This window comes from Eupeodes corollae, chromosome 3 (genome assembly GCF_945859685.1).
Source record: "Eupeodes corollae chromosome 3, idEupCoro1.1, whole genome shotgun sequence".
Taxonomy (NCBI): domain Eukaryota; kingdom Metazoa; phylum Arthropoda; class Insecta; order Diptera; family Syrphidae; genus Eupeodes; species Eupeodes corollae.
Window position 1 is genome coordinate 129,345,917 of NC_079149.1, and position 16,689 is coordinate 129,362,605.

The 16,689-nt window shown below is 33.4% G+C and overlaps 1 protein-coding gene across 1 annotated transcript; it reads left to right on the forward strand.

Annotated features, from left to right (window-relative positions):
- The first annotated feature begins 7,648 nt into the window (after positions 1 to 7,648).
- LOC129951980 (histidine-rich glycoprotein) lies at positions 7,649 to 8,890 on the forward strand. The gene has a single exon (XM_056064382.1). The coding sequence runs from the start codon at positions 7,649 to 7,651 to the stop codon at positions 8,459 to 8,461; it is 813 nt and encodes a 270-aa protein (XP_055920357.1). The 3' UTR covers positions 8,462 to 8,890.
- Positions 8,891 to 16,689: the final 7,799 nt, after the last annotated feature.

Consider the following 16,689-nt stretch of genomic DNA (forward strand, 5'->3'; position numbering starts at 1 on the left):
TCTCCCAAAACAGTGGGCTTGGTATAATGATGGTCCACTTTTTTAGGAAAGTCAAAAATACTAAAATGGGGCTAAAGTTACTCGAAATACCTGCTTAATTGTTATCTCTAAATCTGCTAAGCTATTTAATATAGTCTCTCTTAAGTGAAACTTCTACAAATGTTTAAATTGGGTGGAACTTCTATTTTGTGGCACTAAATAATTTTCAAAACTATTAGTTTTTTGGTTCGGGGCTTCCTAGATTTGGGGTTTAAAAGTTTCGGGTAGGAAATCTTGTTCTTAACTTGCGGTTTAAGAGATGTTTTTGTTTTATGGTTTGGGGTTTTTCAGGGAATCTAGATTTTTTGATTAAGGGTTTTAAATATTTGCTGGTTCATATTTAATTTCAAGATTCGGTTTTCTGAATTTTGGAACTTTTTTGGAATTGGGGTTTTTTAGATTTGAGGGCTTCTTAAATTGGGGGTTACTTGAGTTCTATTTTTTTTTTGATTTTTTATTTTCTGTGCTTATGTTTCTTTTTTTTGTAATTTGAGGTTCTGACTTGGGGTTTTCTGGATTTGTGATAATTTTATTCTCTGATTTTTTTGAAATTTTGGTTTTGGGGTGTTTAATTTTTAGATTTTGGAGTCGAAGGAATAAGAAGTCTTCCAAATTCGAGTTTCTAGATTTGTGAATTTCTGATTCGAGTTTTTCTGTTATTCAGGGTATTTCAGTTTAAGGTTTAAAGGGTTTCTGGGCTGACTCAATTCCAGGGAATTTGGTTGTTGAATTTTTAGATTAAGGGTTTTATGGACTTGTGCTTAATGGATTTAGGTTTATTAAGGTTTTAAATATTCTAGGTATTCGGTATATTAATAGTCTAAGAGATTTTAGTTTTTTGGGGTTTTTATTTTAAGATTTATTGGGTTTATTTAAAGTTCACTAGATTTGGGGATTTTTAAATTCTGGCTTTCTGTTAACTATATTTTCTATTTTATAAATTTTTAGTTTTCTTGCTTTATGGTTTTGGGTATTCTTCTTAGAGATTTGGAAAAAAATATAGTAAAATAAATGGGGTGCTAAATTTTTAGATTTTGGAGCCGAAGGATTAAGGGGTCTTCCGAATTCGTGTTCCTAGATTTGTGAATTTCTGAACTTATGTGGCTTTGGGTTTTTCTACTATTCAGTCTATTCTAGTTTTAGGGTTTAAGGGGTTTCTGGGCTGACTCAATTCCAGGGAAGGGTTTTATAGACTTGTGCCTAATGGCTTTGAGTTTATTGAGGTTTTAAAAATTTGAAGTTATCTGGTTTTTGGTTTCTTAGTTTCGATTTTCTGAATTTGGGATTTTGTTAGGTTTGACGTTTGACGTTTTCCGAATTTCTGTTTTTTTTTCCTTTTTTTTTTAAGTTGTGTTTTCCAGATTGATATTCTATGGATTTAAGGTTTTCTTTATTTGAGTTTTCAAAACTTAAGCTTTGATGGATTTAGGGTATTCCGGATTAGTATTATTATGCATTTGAGATTTCTCGTAAATGGGGTCTTGGGTTTTCTTAAACTGGGGCTTACAAATTTAAAGCTTTTGGAATTGGGGCTTACTTGACTTTGGGTTTTCAATATTAAGACTGTTCTTAATCAGATATAGGGTTTAGGTTTTTCTATATTCTAGATATTCGGTATATTTATAGTCTAAGAGATTTAAATTTTTTGGGATTTTTATTGTTGTGTTTTTTTTTTTTTTTTAAGATGTATTGGGTTTATTTAAAGCTTCTTGGATTTGGGGATTTTTAAATTCAGGCTTTGCACTTTCTGTTAACTTTATTTTCTGTTTTATACATTTTTAGTTATGTTCTTTTAGGGTAGGGTTTTGGGTATTCTCCTAAGAGATTTGAGAAAGAAATATACTTTAAACTGAGATTTTCGATAGTTTCTTTTTTTTCTCTATTTGGGGACTAGACTTTTGGATTTAGGGGTTTCACCCTTTTTTCGTTCTATCACTGGATCGTGTTTGACTGGATCTGTAGTTTTCTGGTAGGGTCTCTATATGTATGGCGTTAGAAATTTGGGGTTTCTGGTTATGTTGTGTTCGTATTTGTGATTTTGATTTGTATTTTGAGATATTTGTTTGCTCAAGATTTTCAGAAACACGAGGTCTCTTGGATTACAATTTGTTGACTTTTGGTTTTTTGAATTCAGAATTTTCTGTATTGTCGTTTTAGGGTTTATTGTGTTACATTGTTTTTACTTTTATGATTATGGGATACTTCAGGGTTAGAAGTTTTAAAAACTTGGAGTTTTCTGTGGTAAGGGATTTCTAAATTTGAGGTATTTTTGGATTAAGTGGCTTTTGGAATGATATCGGATTTTCAAGATTTTGACAGTTTAGGAATTATGAAAACTATTTAATGCTGCTGAAATTCACCTCGTTTAATATTTCATCTACCCCCAAAAACTCCAAAAACAACAACATAACAAAAAATATAAAAAAGTCCAAAACTTTTTCTACCAACAATCCACCAAGTAACTTGCTGATGATGTTGATGGTAATTGTGTAAACGCGAGGCTTTCCCAAAATGCATCCCCTAAAATTGAGATGATGATGAAAATGGAAAGAGAACACTATGGTTGCCCAAAAAAACGGATCTAGACAAAGACATCTATTCATTTCAAACCTCTTCATTCGACGTCGCCATCATCAGCGTCATCAGCATCGGAATCAGCAGCGGCAACGGCACCGGCACCGCCGTCATCATCATCGTCGTCGTCGTTCCCCTTATGGGGATATTGGATTTTGCTGATGAATTTGGTTTTTGTGGTAATGATTTAACATGCATATACTGTTATCTGACGGGGTGGGCAGGTTGTACTCGTAGATAGTGCAGAGGGCGCTGATGATGCTGGCGGGAGCAACTTGAGGCTTCCACTCCAAAAGTTATAGTAACAACCATTAATCTGTAACAATTGCTCATTCGAGACCTCTCTATACTATGTACGGTACGGTAAGTTCTATGGATGATGGCAAGGAACGGAAAATAGAAATACAATTTCAAAAAACAAAAAACAAACAAAATTTGAAAAAAAGAAATCAAATGAAATGAAATTTAACTTAGCTCGCAGAAAAGGAAATGGCATTCACGCTCTCGAGTGCGGAGGCGCACAAACTTTTCCGATGCATTTTAATTGACTTTTTTGCGGTATTTAATTTGGCTTTAGGGGATTTTAGTGTTTTTTAAAGGGTACCTATAAATACATAGGTTAGAATGTATGTATGTTTATAGTTATACATTTGTTTGTAGTTTGTAGGAAAACAGAGCGCTTTAGATGAGTGGTATTTTTTTGGAATTTTGAAGTTTTGTTTTTTTTTTTGCTTCCTATTTTATTATCGTTTGGCTTTTATAGTGACATTTGTTTGGAAACTTTATTAAAAGGGGCGGGGAGGGGGAGGCTTTTATGAGGTCTTTTGTTAGATCGAAATTGAAGAGCTCCCACTTGGTTTTGTCGAGATTTGAGAGTTTAGTTTCAAGAGTCTTCAGATAATCCTATTTTTTATTCTGGTATTCAGAATTTATAGAGTAGGAAGTACGAGTATTTTTTATTGTGGTGAATTTTTTTGACCGAATAAAAAAAAAAAAATTAATTTATGAAACTCTATTAGTTCCGATGAAAGCAAAGAACAAAAGAACTCAAAAATTCTGTTAACATGAAATGCAACAACTTTTGAGCCCAGTATTCGGAATTCTCACCTTAGTTACATAATGTCAAATTCTTTCTTCAATTTTCTGCTTAATTCATTTAAGGGAAGAAGTCAGGATACATTTCACTTAAGCAAACTCAAACATTTTAAATTTTTTTCAAAATGTTAAAAAACGTATGTGACAAAGTTAATAGGAGATTGAATCATTCTTGTGGTGAAAATGTGGTAAAGGTGAAAAATAAAATTAATGGAAGCGTTCAGGACATTTTTCGTTTTGTTCTATTACATATCATTTTAACTGAAATCAACGTTTTCGTGGTTGAAAAATATTTTCGAATTAGGAAAGTATTTTTAAAAAGCGGTCCTTAGAATTTTCAAACTTAAAATATATATTATAGGATATCACATTTTCTTATCTTTAATATTTCAAAATAAATTTAAAAAAAAAGTTTAAGTTCTCCTTAATAAGGGAGTGCTTCAAAATTATTAATTGGTTTTATACGAAGCTAAAAAATATAACTAAATATTAGGTTACATTACAAGTGAGGTGGTTTCGGCCAAACCTTTCTTACTTACTTTTCTTTTATTTTTAGAACTGAAATTTTAAGAAATCCTAACAAATATGGCATTTTTCAACCAAAAATAATACTTAAAAGTTTTTGGGGTTCAGTAGATATTGGGACAGTACCACAGCAGTCAGTCACTGCAGCCAGAAACTGCAATGCATTTCTTGAGTTTCTGGAAGATATTGGTGCGTTTATTCTTAATGGGAGAAGATTTGGTGATACAAGTGGAGAATTCACATTCGTATCGAGTAAAGGATCATCAGTCATTGACTATTGTTGTTCATCTTACAATTCGGTAGGAATAATTGCAGATTTTTGTGTAGGCTGTAAGCCTTACTCTGACCACTTGACCTTAATTCTAAAATTAAAGTCATCTGAAGACTTCCTAACCTGGAAGCTAGTAGAAAAAATTATGCCGCAGCAAAAAAAAATTATAAGGCTCTCTTTACGTCAAAACAGTATAAATATTTACCAAACATCTCTCCACAACTTACATCTGTGAATTCGGCAAAAGAATGGTGGAAAATATCAAAAGAAAAAGGTGGAAATTGAACGAACATTGGAATACAAATCAAGGCTAATGAGTTCTACAACCTTTCTTGTATCGTCCTACTTCAACTGAGCCAGAAGAAAAAGCTTTACACTTTCTTCGTAGATTTGTCAGCAGCGTTCGACAACATTAACAGAGAAGCTCTGTTTTACAAATTATCAAAGATAGGTGTCTCTACAAAACTGGTGTCTATTATACGTTTATTGTACAGTCTGGGATGAAACTAGTACGTCTAGCTTCTTCCAGACATCCAAAGGAGTCAAACAAGGGTACGTACTAAGTGCCCTTCTGTTTGTACTATTCCTAAACGATCCAGACTTAGAACTTCCAACTGGGCTCACTGAGATTGATTTCCGTCCCGAATCTCCAGTTTCAGAATGGAATCAAATGCACAGATGGTGCTGACAAAGCTAGTAGAAAAGCATCGGGGCGATTTTACCAGCAATGCAATGCAGTCACAGTTTCACGACGAATATTGCAATCTTTTGTATGCGGAAGTCCCGAATTACTTCGAAGATAATAATTCTGTAACATGATCAGCTTAATCTTCAAATCAGGGTGCGGTCTTTTGAACTTAAATGCTAAAGCTTTTCGCATCGGCTCCAATTGGCCGATGCACTCTATGTAATCAGGATGCGACAGAAAATACTTACCACTTCATTGGTGTGTGCCCCATATTTAGAGGATACCGATAAAAACATCTTGGAAATGTAACTTTAGATCGGCCAACATTCCTAAAATTTTAAATGGATCTAGCTACCCAAAACTCTACAACTCAAAAAATTCGGCAGAGCAGAGGGATTAAAACACGGCCGATAAGTAAAAAAATATAGTTTTTTCTTAACCTCTTAAGAAGTTAATGAAATCCATTAAAATATTGAGTCGAATAATAGAAAGAGGCCTGATTAAGGGATATCTTATTTTTTTATAATAAACACACACTTAAGGGGACTGTGCAGAGGCACAGTGTGAGCACTAGGAAGAGGAGAGAGGGTTTAAAAGGAAATGTCGGTGTACATTGGTTTTGAATTCCTGAATATTGCAATGATTAGAAAAGACAGAGTGTGGCAAAGCATTCCACATTCGCTAGTACGGCTAAAGAACGAATCTCTGTACATGACAGTACGGCCAAAGTTGGGCTCGAGGGTATACTGATGAGCATTCCTAGAAGCACGAGTATTACGGTTGAACTGTTTAAGGGGAGAAATGCAACTGGCTATTTCACTAGAGCATTAGCCGTTAATATAACGGTAAAAAAGGGTCAGACAAGAGACCTTACGACGATGTTTAAGTGGATTAAATGAACTTATGATGATATGTTATCATCTATCAATTATTTAAATACGCTAACTTCAATACTATCCAAGAGGCTTAAGTAAGTTGCAGGAGCACCAGCTAAGAGATGAGAGTTATACTCAAGCTTTGGACGTATGTAAGTCTTGTAGATAACAGCCAGATCAGAAGGTGTGAAACATTTATGGCATCGCCTAAGGAAACCTAAACACCTTGTGGCATTTTTGGCGACATTGCGTATGTGATCGTTCCACAATAGGTGATTGGTGACACACACAAGATGCAAGTGCCATACATGGATAATGGCAATGAGGTATATCTTGCTTTAACGATAGAAGACAGCATTGCGTTTTCGAAGCATTTAATTCCACGCAGTTTTTAATTCCCCATTGAACAATTCTGTTAAGGTTGGAATTTAATGAGCTTATCATATTTTGTCGTTGCAGTTCCACATCCGAAGAAGAGGGATGTGAGTCTGAAAACGAATATGAAAACCTAAGAGTACTATCGTCAGCGAAACAATGTATTGGATTAGATGTTGCGGACAGGAGATAATTATTAAAAATGAGAAAGAGTGTTGGAGATTAAACAGAGCCCTGGGGCACACCAGCATTTATTTTATGGTTTTAAGACTTGAATCCATCCAATACAAATTGTATTGAACGATTCGAAAGATAATTACTAATCCAATGAAGCAGGGATTCCTGAAAACCGAAAGCACGTACTTTTGATAAAAGAGCCTTAGCCAAACCCTATCAAATCAACAAATTTAAGATTTGTTGGTCCCTTACAGCAGACTTAACGTCTGTGGGACTCAGGACTCTTCCTAATTACTATTAAAGGATAACTTCCTAGAACCATTTGTAAGTGAGTTTTTTCTGGAAGTTTTTGTCTTAGTATTTCCACATATTTTCCTTTAGTGAGGAGAATAATGCTGTAAAACGGTCCACGCTAAGTATGGAGAAGCATTTCCAGACCTTTACACATCTTTCTGATTTAAATTTGAAATATTTTGTAAGTTTTATTGATAAAAGCAAAAATGGCAAAAATTAAACTTTTAAAAGACGAGACACGTACTGAGAGAATTTTTTTTTAATCAAGACATCGAAATTCCGTGAAACCCTTTGAAAAGAAAGGTAAATATTGTATTTCCCCATCAAGTCATTCATTCGTTTAATAGTGACCACTCTTACATGCCTCATTGATCGGAACTGCAACACACAATAGTAACTTATGCACCGCTGACTCTGAAGTGTGTATATTTCTTTCGCTAAAAACTTAGTCTTTTATGTTCGGTGGCTTGACTAGGCTTAAAACGCAACAAAGTTATGACACCTTTGCGGTTAAAGCAATTTTACTTTTTACAACTTAGCATCGATTTGCTTTTTAAACTAGACCACCTAACTTCCGCCTCAATGGTGATGACGACGAAGACCAACGACCGACGACGACGTCAACGTCAACGTTAGACCACGACGATGACGACGACGTAACATTAATTTCAGTTTAAAAGCCTCCGCCGACACGCACTTCGGTGTCTGTACCCAAAAGAAATTAGCACAACGAACATGCCACCACTGCGGCTGCCACAAAATCGATTAACATGGATCTGCATATCGTGTTGTGTCTTGTACTTGTTCACACTGGCATGTGACCCAGTCCATGGTGACTCCTCGTCTTTGGTTGGACATGATTTAGAAGTAGCTGCTTCCAAATACCATGAACACGAGCATGACCACGACGACGAAGAGAAGGAATGGGAAGAAGGTGATGGTGAGGAAGAGCACGAGGAGCATCATTCGCATAAGGGTGAGAAGGGAAAGAAGGGCGAAAAGAAGTCCGAACACCATGCCAAGGGTGAGAAGGGTCACCATGACAAGGAGGGCAAAAAAGGCGAACACGAGCAGGAAGATGAATACGAGAAAAAACACAAGAACGAAGGTGGTCACCATAAGAAGCACAAAAAAGGCGACAAGGCGGAAAAAGGACACGAATTCGAGGAACACGGATCTTTCAAGAAGGGTCACTCCATTAAGGGCAAACACCATATACACAAACTGAACGAGGACAAAAAAGAGAAGAAATTCTACGACGAGGGCCACGATGAAGGTTCAGAAGAGAAGCACGGTGCCCACAAGGAGGAAAAGAAACACAAAAAGGGCGGAAGCCACAAGAAGGGTCATCACAAGAAATCCCACCACGAAGACGACTACGGCAAGAAGGGCCACGCCAAGAAGGGCCACCACCATCACGGCCACAAAGGACACAAGGCTGAGCACGAAGAAAAGAAGCACTGGGGCCACGAGGAAGAGCATGGCAAAAAGGGTGGCGATGAGTTCCATAAGAAGAGCTCCCATAAAAAAGGACATCACGGATATTAATATGACTATAGAAATTGTGGGCGAGCGAGTTTCGAGGAAGGATGATGATGGCGATGGTCAGGAAGGAAGTCAATGTGTTGTGTTCGTCGTCGTGGAAGTGGAAGTCGAAGGCGAAGTCGTAGTCGAAGCTGCCAGTGTACAAATTCTATATTTTCCTACTTTGTATGTTTATTTTTTCCCCCTTTTATTTTTTGGTTCTGTTCGTTTTGGGTAAAGTGGATGTGTGTTCTTGTGATGTTTGCTTGGATTTTCCAAGTCCGTAAATAATAATCTTGATTCAGCTGCCAGGGGCTTTGTTAGACGTCCCCAACAGAGAATGGATCGTTTATCTTTTTTTTTTCCTTGCAAAAAAGACACCAGGAACAGGGACATGGACATGGGTTTGGGTATTGGCTGAATTATTTTAATAAAGCTGCTCAAGGAATTTAACATATTTGTTTTATTTAATAACCACAAACAACATAAACAATAAAAACAAAAAATATAGAATAGAATGGATGAATTTTTGTGTGTAGAACCAAAAAAATCACATAAGGGACATTTAAGGAACACGTGCGGTTAACTGACGATATATTTATTAGCTTTAAAAAATACTTGTCATCTTATCTCCAAATTATTTTCAAAATTCCTTGTGTCAGAAAATCTCAGAATGAAAGCAAAGCAATATAATATTACAAAGAAAGTTCTATAATGACAGCATTGTTCTCTATGACAGCTGATTTGACAGTTGCAGGGTAGTTTGTTTCTGGGTTTGATTTCAATTGAAAAAACACCCTGTATAAATAATTTTGGAAGGCAAATTTAGAGTAAATTGCATTTATGCAGCACTGTGCTCTTTGACAGCTGATTTAGGAGTTCTGAATTTGTGTTTTATGTCACGCCAATTTGACGTTTCTAGGAAAGTTGGTTTTTGTATTTGATTTGTTTAAAAACAAACGACCTGTACATACATAATTTCAATATTTTAAAAGCAAAGTTATATAAAATTCCGATATAAATGATGTTTTTAAGAATTTTAAATGTTTTGCATGACATCTAGTTTGACAGTTTGAGGTTAGTTTGTGTTTGTGTTTGATTTAAATTAAAAAATCACCCTGTTTAAGAATTGCAATATTTTAGAATTGATTTAGGTAATAAACAAACTTGTTTTTTGAATTTTACGTCAACAGCTCTTTTTTCTATAGCAACTGATTTCACAGTTCTAGGTTAGTTTGTTTCTGTGATTGATTTAAATTTAAAACAAAACACCCTGCTTTCATTTATTCATCTTGGCAAATTAATTGTCATTATATATTTAAAAACATTTTTAAGCTTTTTAATAAAATTATCTTATAAGAAGTGAAATAACATAAAATTATCGTCAGAATTCTATATTGGCACCACTGTTTTCTGTGACAGCTGATTTGACAGTTGTAAAAAAACATTTTGTATGATATACAATATATTTGAAGTAAAGTTAGATTAAACCCCGTTTTTAACAATCTTAAGTTTATAGAACCGTTTTCTATGACAGTTGAATTGACAGTTCTTGGTTTGTTTGTTTCTGTGTTGGATTTCAATTGAAAAAAAGCTTTAAAAATAAATTAAATGTTTTGTAAAGGAGTTCCTGGATTAAAAGCGAGGTAATATAAAAATAAAAAATTCTATACCGTCGCATAGTTCTCTATGACAGCTGATCAAACAGTTGAAAGTAAGTTTGATTCCAACTTTTTTAATAAGTGCTATAACTCACTGGTTTCTATGACAGCTGATCTGACAGTTTTGTTTATATTGTTTCTGTATGTGATTTCAATTGGAAAAACGGCGTTTATAAATTTTTGTTATTTGGCTCGAGATTCGTTTGTTTTTAGCTTGATTTTGAATTAAAAGAAAATTACAGTCAAAATTTAATACTAGCAGCACTGTTTTTCAAGACACCTGATTTGACAGTTCGTGTGTAGTTTGTGTGTAGAACCAAAAAAATCACATAAGGGACATTTAAGGAACACGTGCGGTTCACTGGCGATATATTTATTAGCTTTAAAAAATACTTGTCATCTTATCTCCAAATTATTTTCAAAATGCCTTATGTTAGAAAATCTCAGAATAAAAGCAAAGCAATATAAAATTACAAAAAAAAGTTCTGTATAAATAATTTTGGAAAGCAAATTTGGAGTAAATTGCATTTATGCAGCACTGTGCTATTTGACAGCTGATTTAAGAGTTCTGAATTTGTTTTTTTATGGCACCGATTTGACGTTTCTAGGAAAGTTGATTTTTGTATTTGATTTGTTTAAAAACAAACGACCTGTACATACATAATTTCAATATTTTAAAAGCAAAATTATATAAAATTCCGATATAAATGATGTTTTTAGGAATTTTAAATGTTTTGCATGACATCTAGTTTGACAGTTTGAGGTTAGTTTGTGTTTGTGTTTGATTTAAATTAAAAAATCACCCTGTTTAAGAATTGCAATATTATAGAATTGAAGTAATATACAAACTTATTTTTTGAATTTTACATCGACAGCTCTGATTTCTATGGCAGCTAATTTCACAGTTCTAGGTTAGTTTGTTTTTGTGTTGGATTTAAATTTAAAAAACACCCCGTTTTTATTTATTTAGCTTTTTAAATTAATTGTCATTATATATTTTAAAGAATTTTTAATGAAATTATCTTACGAGAAGTATAATAACATAAAATTATGGTCAGAGTTCTATATTCATGACAGTTGATTTGACAGCTTATTTGACAGCTTATTTGACATATTGTATAATACACAATATATTTGAAATAAAGTAAGATGAAGTTTAGATGAAAACCGTTTATAACAATTTTAAGTTTATAATACCGTTTTCTGTGACAGTTGAATTGACATTTCTTGGTTTGTTGGTTTCTGTGTTTGATTTCAATTGAAAAAAACTTTATAGATAGATTAAGCTTTACAAATAAATTAAATTTTTTGTATCTCAAATCTTTGTAAAGAAGTTCCTACATTAAAAGCGAAGTAATATAAAATTACGATAAGAATTCTATACCGTCGCACAGTTCTCTATGACAGCTGATCAAACAGTTGGAGGTTAGTTTGATTTCACATGAAAAACACTCTGTATAAGAACTTCAATACTTCAAATGTAAATTAATATAAAATTTCGATGGAAAACTTAATTTTAATACGTGCTTTAAAGCACTGGTTTGTATGACAGCTGATCTCACAGTTCTGGTTATATTGTTTCTGTATGTGATTTCAATTGTAAAATCGGCGTCTAAAAATTTTCTTGGTTTGTAAATTAAATAATATCTTAAATTATATTTAAGCATTTTAAAAAAAATTCCACGGTAAATTCTATTTGGCAGTATTATTCTCTATGATAGCAAATTTGACAGTTGAAAATTATTTGTTTTTGAGATTTGCAAAGGAATTTCAGTATAAGAAACAATGTCACATAAAATTACATTCAAAATTTTGTTATTTGGCTCGAGATTCGTTTGTTTTTAGTAAAAGAAAATTGCAGTCAGAATTTAATACTAGCAGCACTGTTTTTCAAGACACCTGATTTGACAGGTCGAAGTTGATTTCAATTAAAAACATAGCCTGCATTAATTTATTAAGATTATGAAATTGACTTGTTATCTGTAATTTTGTTTGAGCTTTGAAGGAAAATTTCAAGTTTATTTCTATATTGAAACTACACTTCTCTATGGCAGCTGATTTGACAGTCCTAGCTTACTCTTATATTAAATACCTTTTGATCTTTGTTGGAAAATACCAGGATAAATAGAGAAGAAATATAAAATTATGAATTCTATATTGGCATCACTGTTCTCTGTGACAGCATTCAAATCAGACAATCAGTTTGAATCAGATTCAGGTTTGATTGTTATTTAGTAAGTTTTTCTAGAGTACAGTCCAACATTTTTAGAAGTAATGAAATGTGAAACTTCGATAAAAATGGTAATTTTAAAAATTTGTAATGTTTTCTATGACAGCTTATTTGACAGTCCTAGGTTTGTTTGTTAATATGTTAGATTGCAATTGGAAAAATCTTAAATTCTAATTTTGTTTTCGCATCTTATACGTTGAATATTAAATATTAAAAATTCCAGGAATAGAGTCGAAAAAATATAAAATTGGGATAAGAATAAGATATTTGTGTCACTGTTCCCTATGACAGCTGTTTTGACAGTTCAATTTTGTTTGTGTTCCATTTAAATCAATGTGTTGTTTCAATTGAAAAAAGAATGTATACGAATTTAAATGTCTCAGAAGTGAAGTAATATACATTTGTTGTTAAAAAAGTATTTTTAAGAATTTTAAATTGACAGCATGGTTTATTATGACAGCTGACTTCGTAGAGCTAGGTCAGTTTGTTTCTGTGGTTTTTTGTGTAATGGAGAGAAACAACCTTTTTAAGAATTTTAATTTTTTAGAAATAAAAAAAATCTAAAATTTTGAAAAACTAAATTAATAGCACTGTTGTCCCTGACAGCTCTAGGTTAGTTTCTTTCAATAGAATAAAACTTCAATAAAGAAAACAAAAAACAGATATAAGAATTTCATTATTTTAATAGCAAATTTATTTATAATTTTGATAGAAAAAATAGTGTTCAATATTTTTAAATGGACATCACTGTTCTACATGTCAGTTGATCTGACAGTTCTAGGTAATGTTTGATTTCAACTGAAAAAAACTATCCTGTAAAAGAATTTCAATATTTTGTTTTCTTTACAAAAAATATGTGTATTCTGTTCTTCAGAGGAATGCGTTTAGTTAAGTTAAATTCTCCACCATTTTTATTTTTAAAGAACAAAAAATTCCATAAATCCAAACACTGGAACTGGATGCTGCTGATTTTAATGGATATAGAGAAATGAGTGCTAGAATAAGCATAAAATTCTTTGAAATTAAATATACCTCCAAATTTTTTGTCAACATTTGTTTTCCAGAGATGGAAATCACAAGTACGTAGGGGAGGGGTAGATGTATGTATAATCGCGGGTTCGAGGCATAATTAACCTACTAACAGCTAAGGGTAGGTACCAGTGTAAAAATACACTGACGAGTGTAAATTTAACGCCACCACACTCCCGTCAAGCACGTAAATTGTGAAGGATTTGTTTTATTTTTAATACACTCTTTTTCTCTCTCTTTCTCGCAGTCATTCTTATTCCTTCTCACTCAGAATACAAACTTTATATACCTTTAAGGATATTATTTCATTCATTAATGTGTACCCAGAGTAAACTTTGTGCAGCCAACGAATATGAGTGAAAAACATTTTTTATTTATAAATTTTTCTGAATATATGTATTTTAAAGGACTAGAAACAAAATTTAAAAAAAATATAAAAAAAATGGACGAATTATGACTTTTGACTGGTAAACCGAAAGATGAATAACTCTTGGTGATTTTATTACGCTTGGGGTGAGCGAGGAACTGTAAACTCGGGTAAGTATAGTTCATATGAATTTTAAGATACTTTACCTCTTACTCTTCCAGTTTTCAGGATACAACCGAACTTGTTAAATAATTTAAGTTAAAAAAAGTACTACACTACACATGTAAATAACGTGCATTTTTACGGTATTGTAGATTGGACGTAATAACCTTAAGTTTGAAAAAGTAGAATAACAAAAAGTTGAGGAAATTAATATTTGTGTAATTTTAATTTCAACGAATAACTAACTAATTGTGGCAAATTTTTGTGTGGAGTTTTGGAGAATAAATTTTGTTTCTTTCAAAGAAAAAGACTCGGATTCAGAAGAGAATTATTGGAATTGAAATTTTTAATTAAATTTTGCCTTTAAACATCGAGGAAATTTTAAAAATCACACTAATTAGCAGATGGTTCATTAAATGTATTTTTTCTTTTATTATTAAGTTTGATTTCTTGAAAATTATTCTTCCCAGATTTTCAAGAATAACATTTTTTTTGTACCCTCGAGAGTTATTGAGTTCATTCTTCCGATTTTTGACTTTTTAAATTGTTCAAATAACATATTCATATTTAATTAATTTTATTTCGAACATACAAATAACCTTCTCACTTGAAGAACTCGACCATTAAATCACCTAAAAATATTGCTGTTCCTCCATTTTTTACTATGTGTCAAAAAGATGAATGCATTCAACGACAAATTATTAAAGTAAATGAGACGTTGCATTGATTTTTTTACCTGAATTGAATTCTTTTGATTAAATGCTTTTTAAACGTCAATTACATTTCCCTTTTAGTTTTTAAAAAGACAGTGATTTGTAAAAATTTGCGATCTTGAAAATAGTTTTACTAATTTCATTTATATTCCTTCTACGCAGTACGCACGTCACAAACAATAATGAAAAGTTTGAAGTGTATTTTGGCACAAATATAAGTGACAGCAGAGCTAATTCAGAAACAACATTGTTTCAAGTTCCAAAAATCAAAAACATGTAATTTTACCAAAATTTCTGATAAGTGGTAAGTGATAAGTGATAAATGAAAACACTCTTATTTTGAGTCAACAAAATACAAAATACAAATTAATGTTCAGTTTGAAAGAGTTTGCTATCCATTCTTTCGAGGCTCTTCAATTTGACGTACCATAATTTTATCCTGTCCCTACTTACTTTTTTCAATTATTAAGTAAAAAATAAGATGAAATAATAAGACATCAAAATGAGTAGCCTTAAAAAGAGTTCAATGTGAACACTGCCTATTTTACAGCAAAATCTGACAGAAACTTAATAGAAAGTTGACATTTCTTCTGTTATGGGTGGTGTTCAGTTTTCACATTGGAATAAGTGGCTGCGTTCAAAAATTTGTTTGATAGATTTTACTGGGTATAATTATTTTGATATTTGATAATGGATAGAAAAATTGAGATAGATTTCAAGAAATAAAAACTATTTTTATCTTTTTAAAAAGCAGTCAAAAATATAAATTTTGAAGTCGAAAATTATTGTCAAATACAAATTTTAATAGATAATTTTAATAATTCATCGGTTTTTTATTAAACCAACTTAAAATCAATGCTCAGGTTCTTTCAAGTTCATGTTCCATGTGTTGGGTCAGCTGATCCGCGGTCTTCCTCTACTGCTCTGTAATGTGGGTTTGGATTCGAAGACTTTCCGGGTCGGAGCATTGGTTTCCATGTGCTCTACGTGATCTAGCTTCTGGCTAAGTCTACGTCCCTGTACAGCCCGTACAGCTCGTCGCGTCGTTTCATCTTCTCCTAAACTCCCCTACTGGGCATACGGGACCTAGATCACAATAAAGAACTTTTCTCTCGAAGCGACGCAAGGTGCTTTCATCCGCTTTTGTCATAGTCCATGCTTCTTCACCGTATAGCAGGACGGGGATGATAAGGCTCTTATATAGTAACACTTGGGTCCCTCGAGGGAGGACTTTACCACTCAATTGCTTTCTTAGTCCGAAGAAACAGCAGTAAGCAAGAGTTATTCTGCGTTTGATCTCAGCGCTGGTGTTGTTTTCTGCGTTTACAGCGGAGCTTAGGTAGACGAAGTCCTTGACTAAATCAAAGTTAAGTCGTTCGATGGTGACTCTTGGTCAAAAGGTCAGTGATAAGGACCTATCAGCTTGTTGACGATGGGCTTTAGAAGTTCACATATTACGGCAGAGAAGATTTTTTAGGCGATGTTAAGTAGACTGATTCCTCTATAGTTGGTGCAGTTTAGAGGGTCTTCCTTTCAGGATCGGGCATACAATACTGAGGTTCCATCCATCGGGCATGCTTTCTACCGACCATATCTTACAGATAACTTGGTGAATGCTCCTAACCAACTTATCTCCACTGCTTTAAAGAGCTCATCATTTAAGCCATCTACTCCACCGGCTTTATTAGACTTCAGCCTAGATATGGCAATTTTTACTTCGTCTAAGTCGGAAGGCCGGGATTGTCGGCTTTCGTCGTCTATGTTGAATGGATCATCGTGCTTAACAGTGGAATTCGGTTCGTCATAGCCGTTATACAGTGGTCGTTCTATATCCTCAGCATTTACTGCGGTTCCACTATGATGTTTCCACTTTCTTTGCAGCCTTCGGTTCTAGGTTTATGTACCTGTGAATTTCGTTTCACCGTTCATAAAACTTTAGAACTTCATTCCTGCTTTTAAACCTTTCAACATCATCGACCGCACGCTTCTCATGCCCTCTTTGTTTTCCTTCTGAGAAGTCGGCGTTCCTCTCGACTCTTCTGCTCATAGAGCTCATGAGCAGCTCTCGTCCTTTTATGCAGCGCCGCTTT

What these genes read in the sequence shown, in the direction of transcription:
- LOC129951980 (XM_056064382.1), top strand. Translation starts at nt 7,649, where the DNA reads ATGCCACCACTGCGGCTGCCACAAAATCGATTAACATGGATCTGCATA.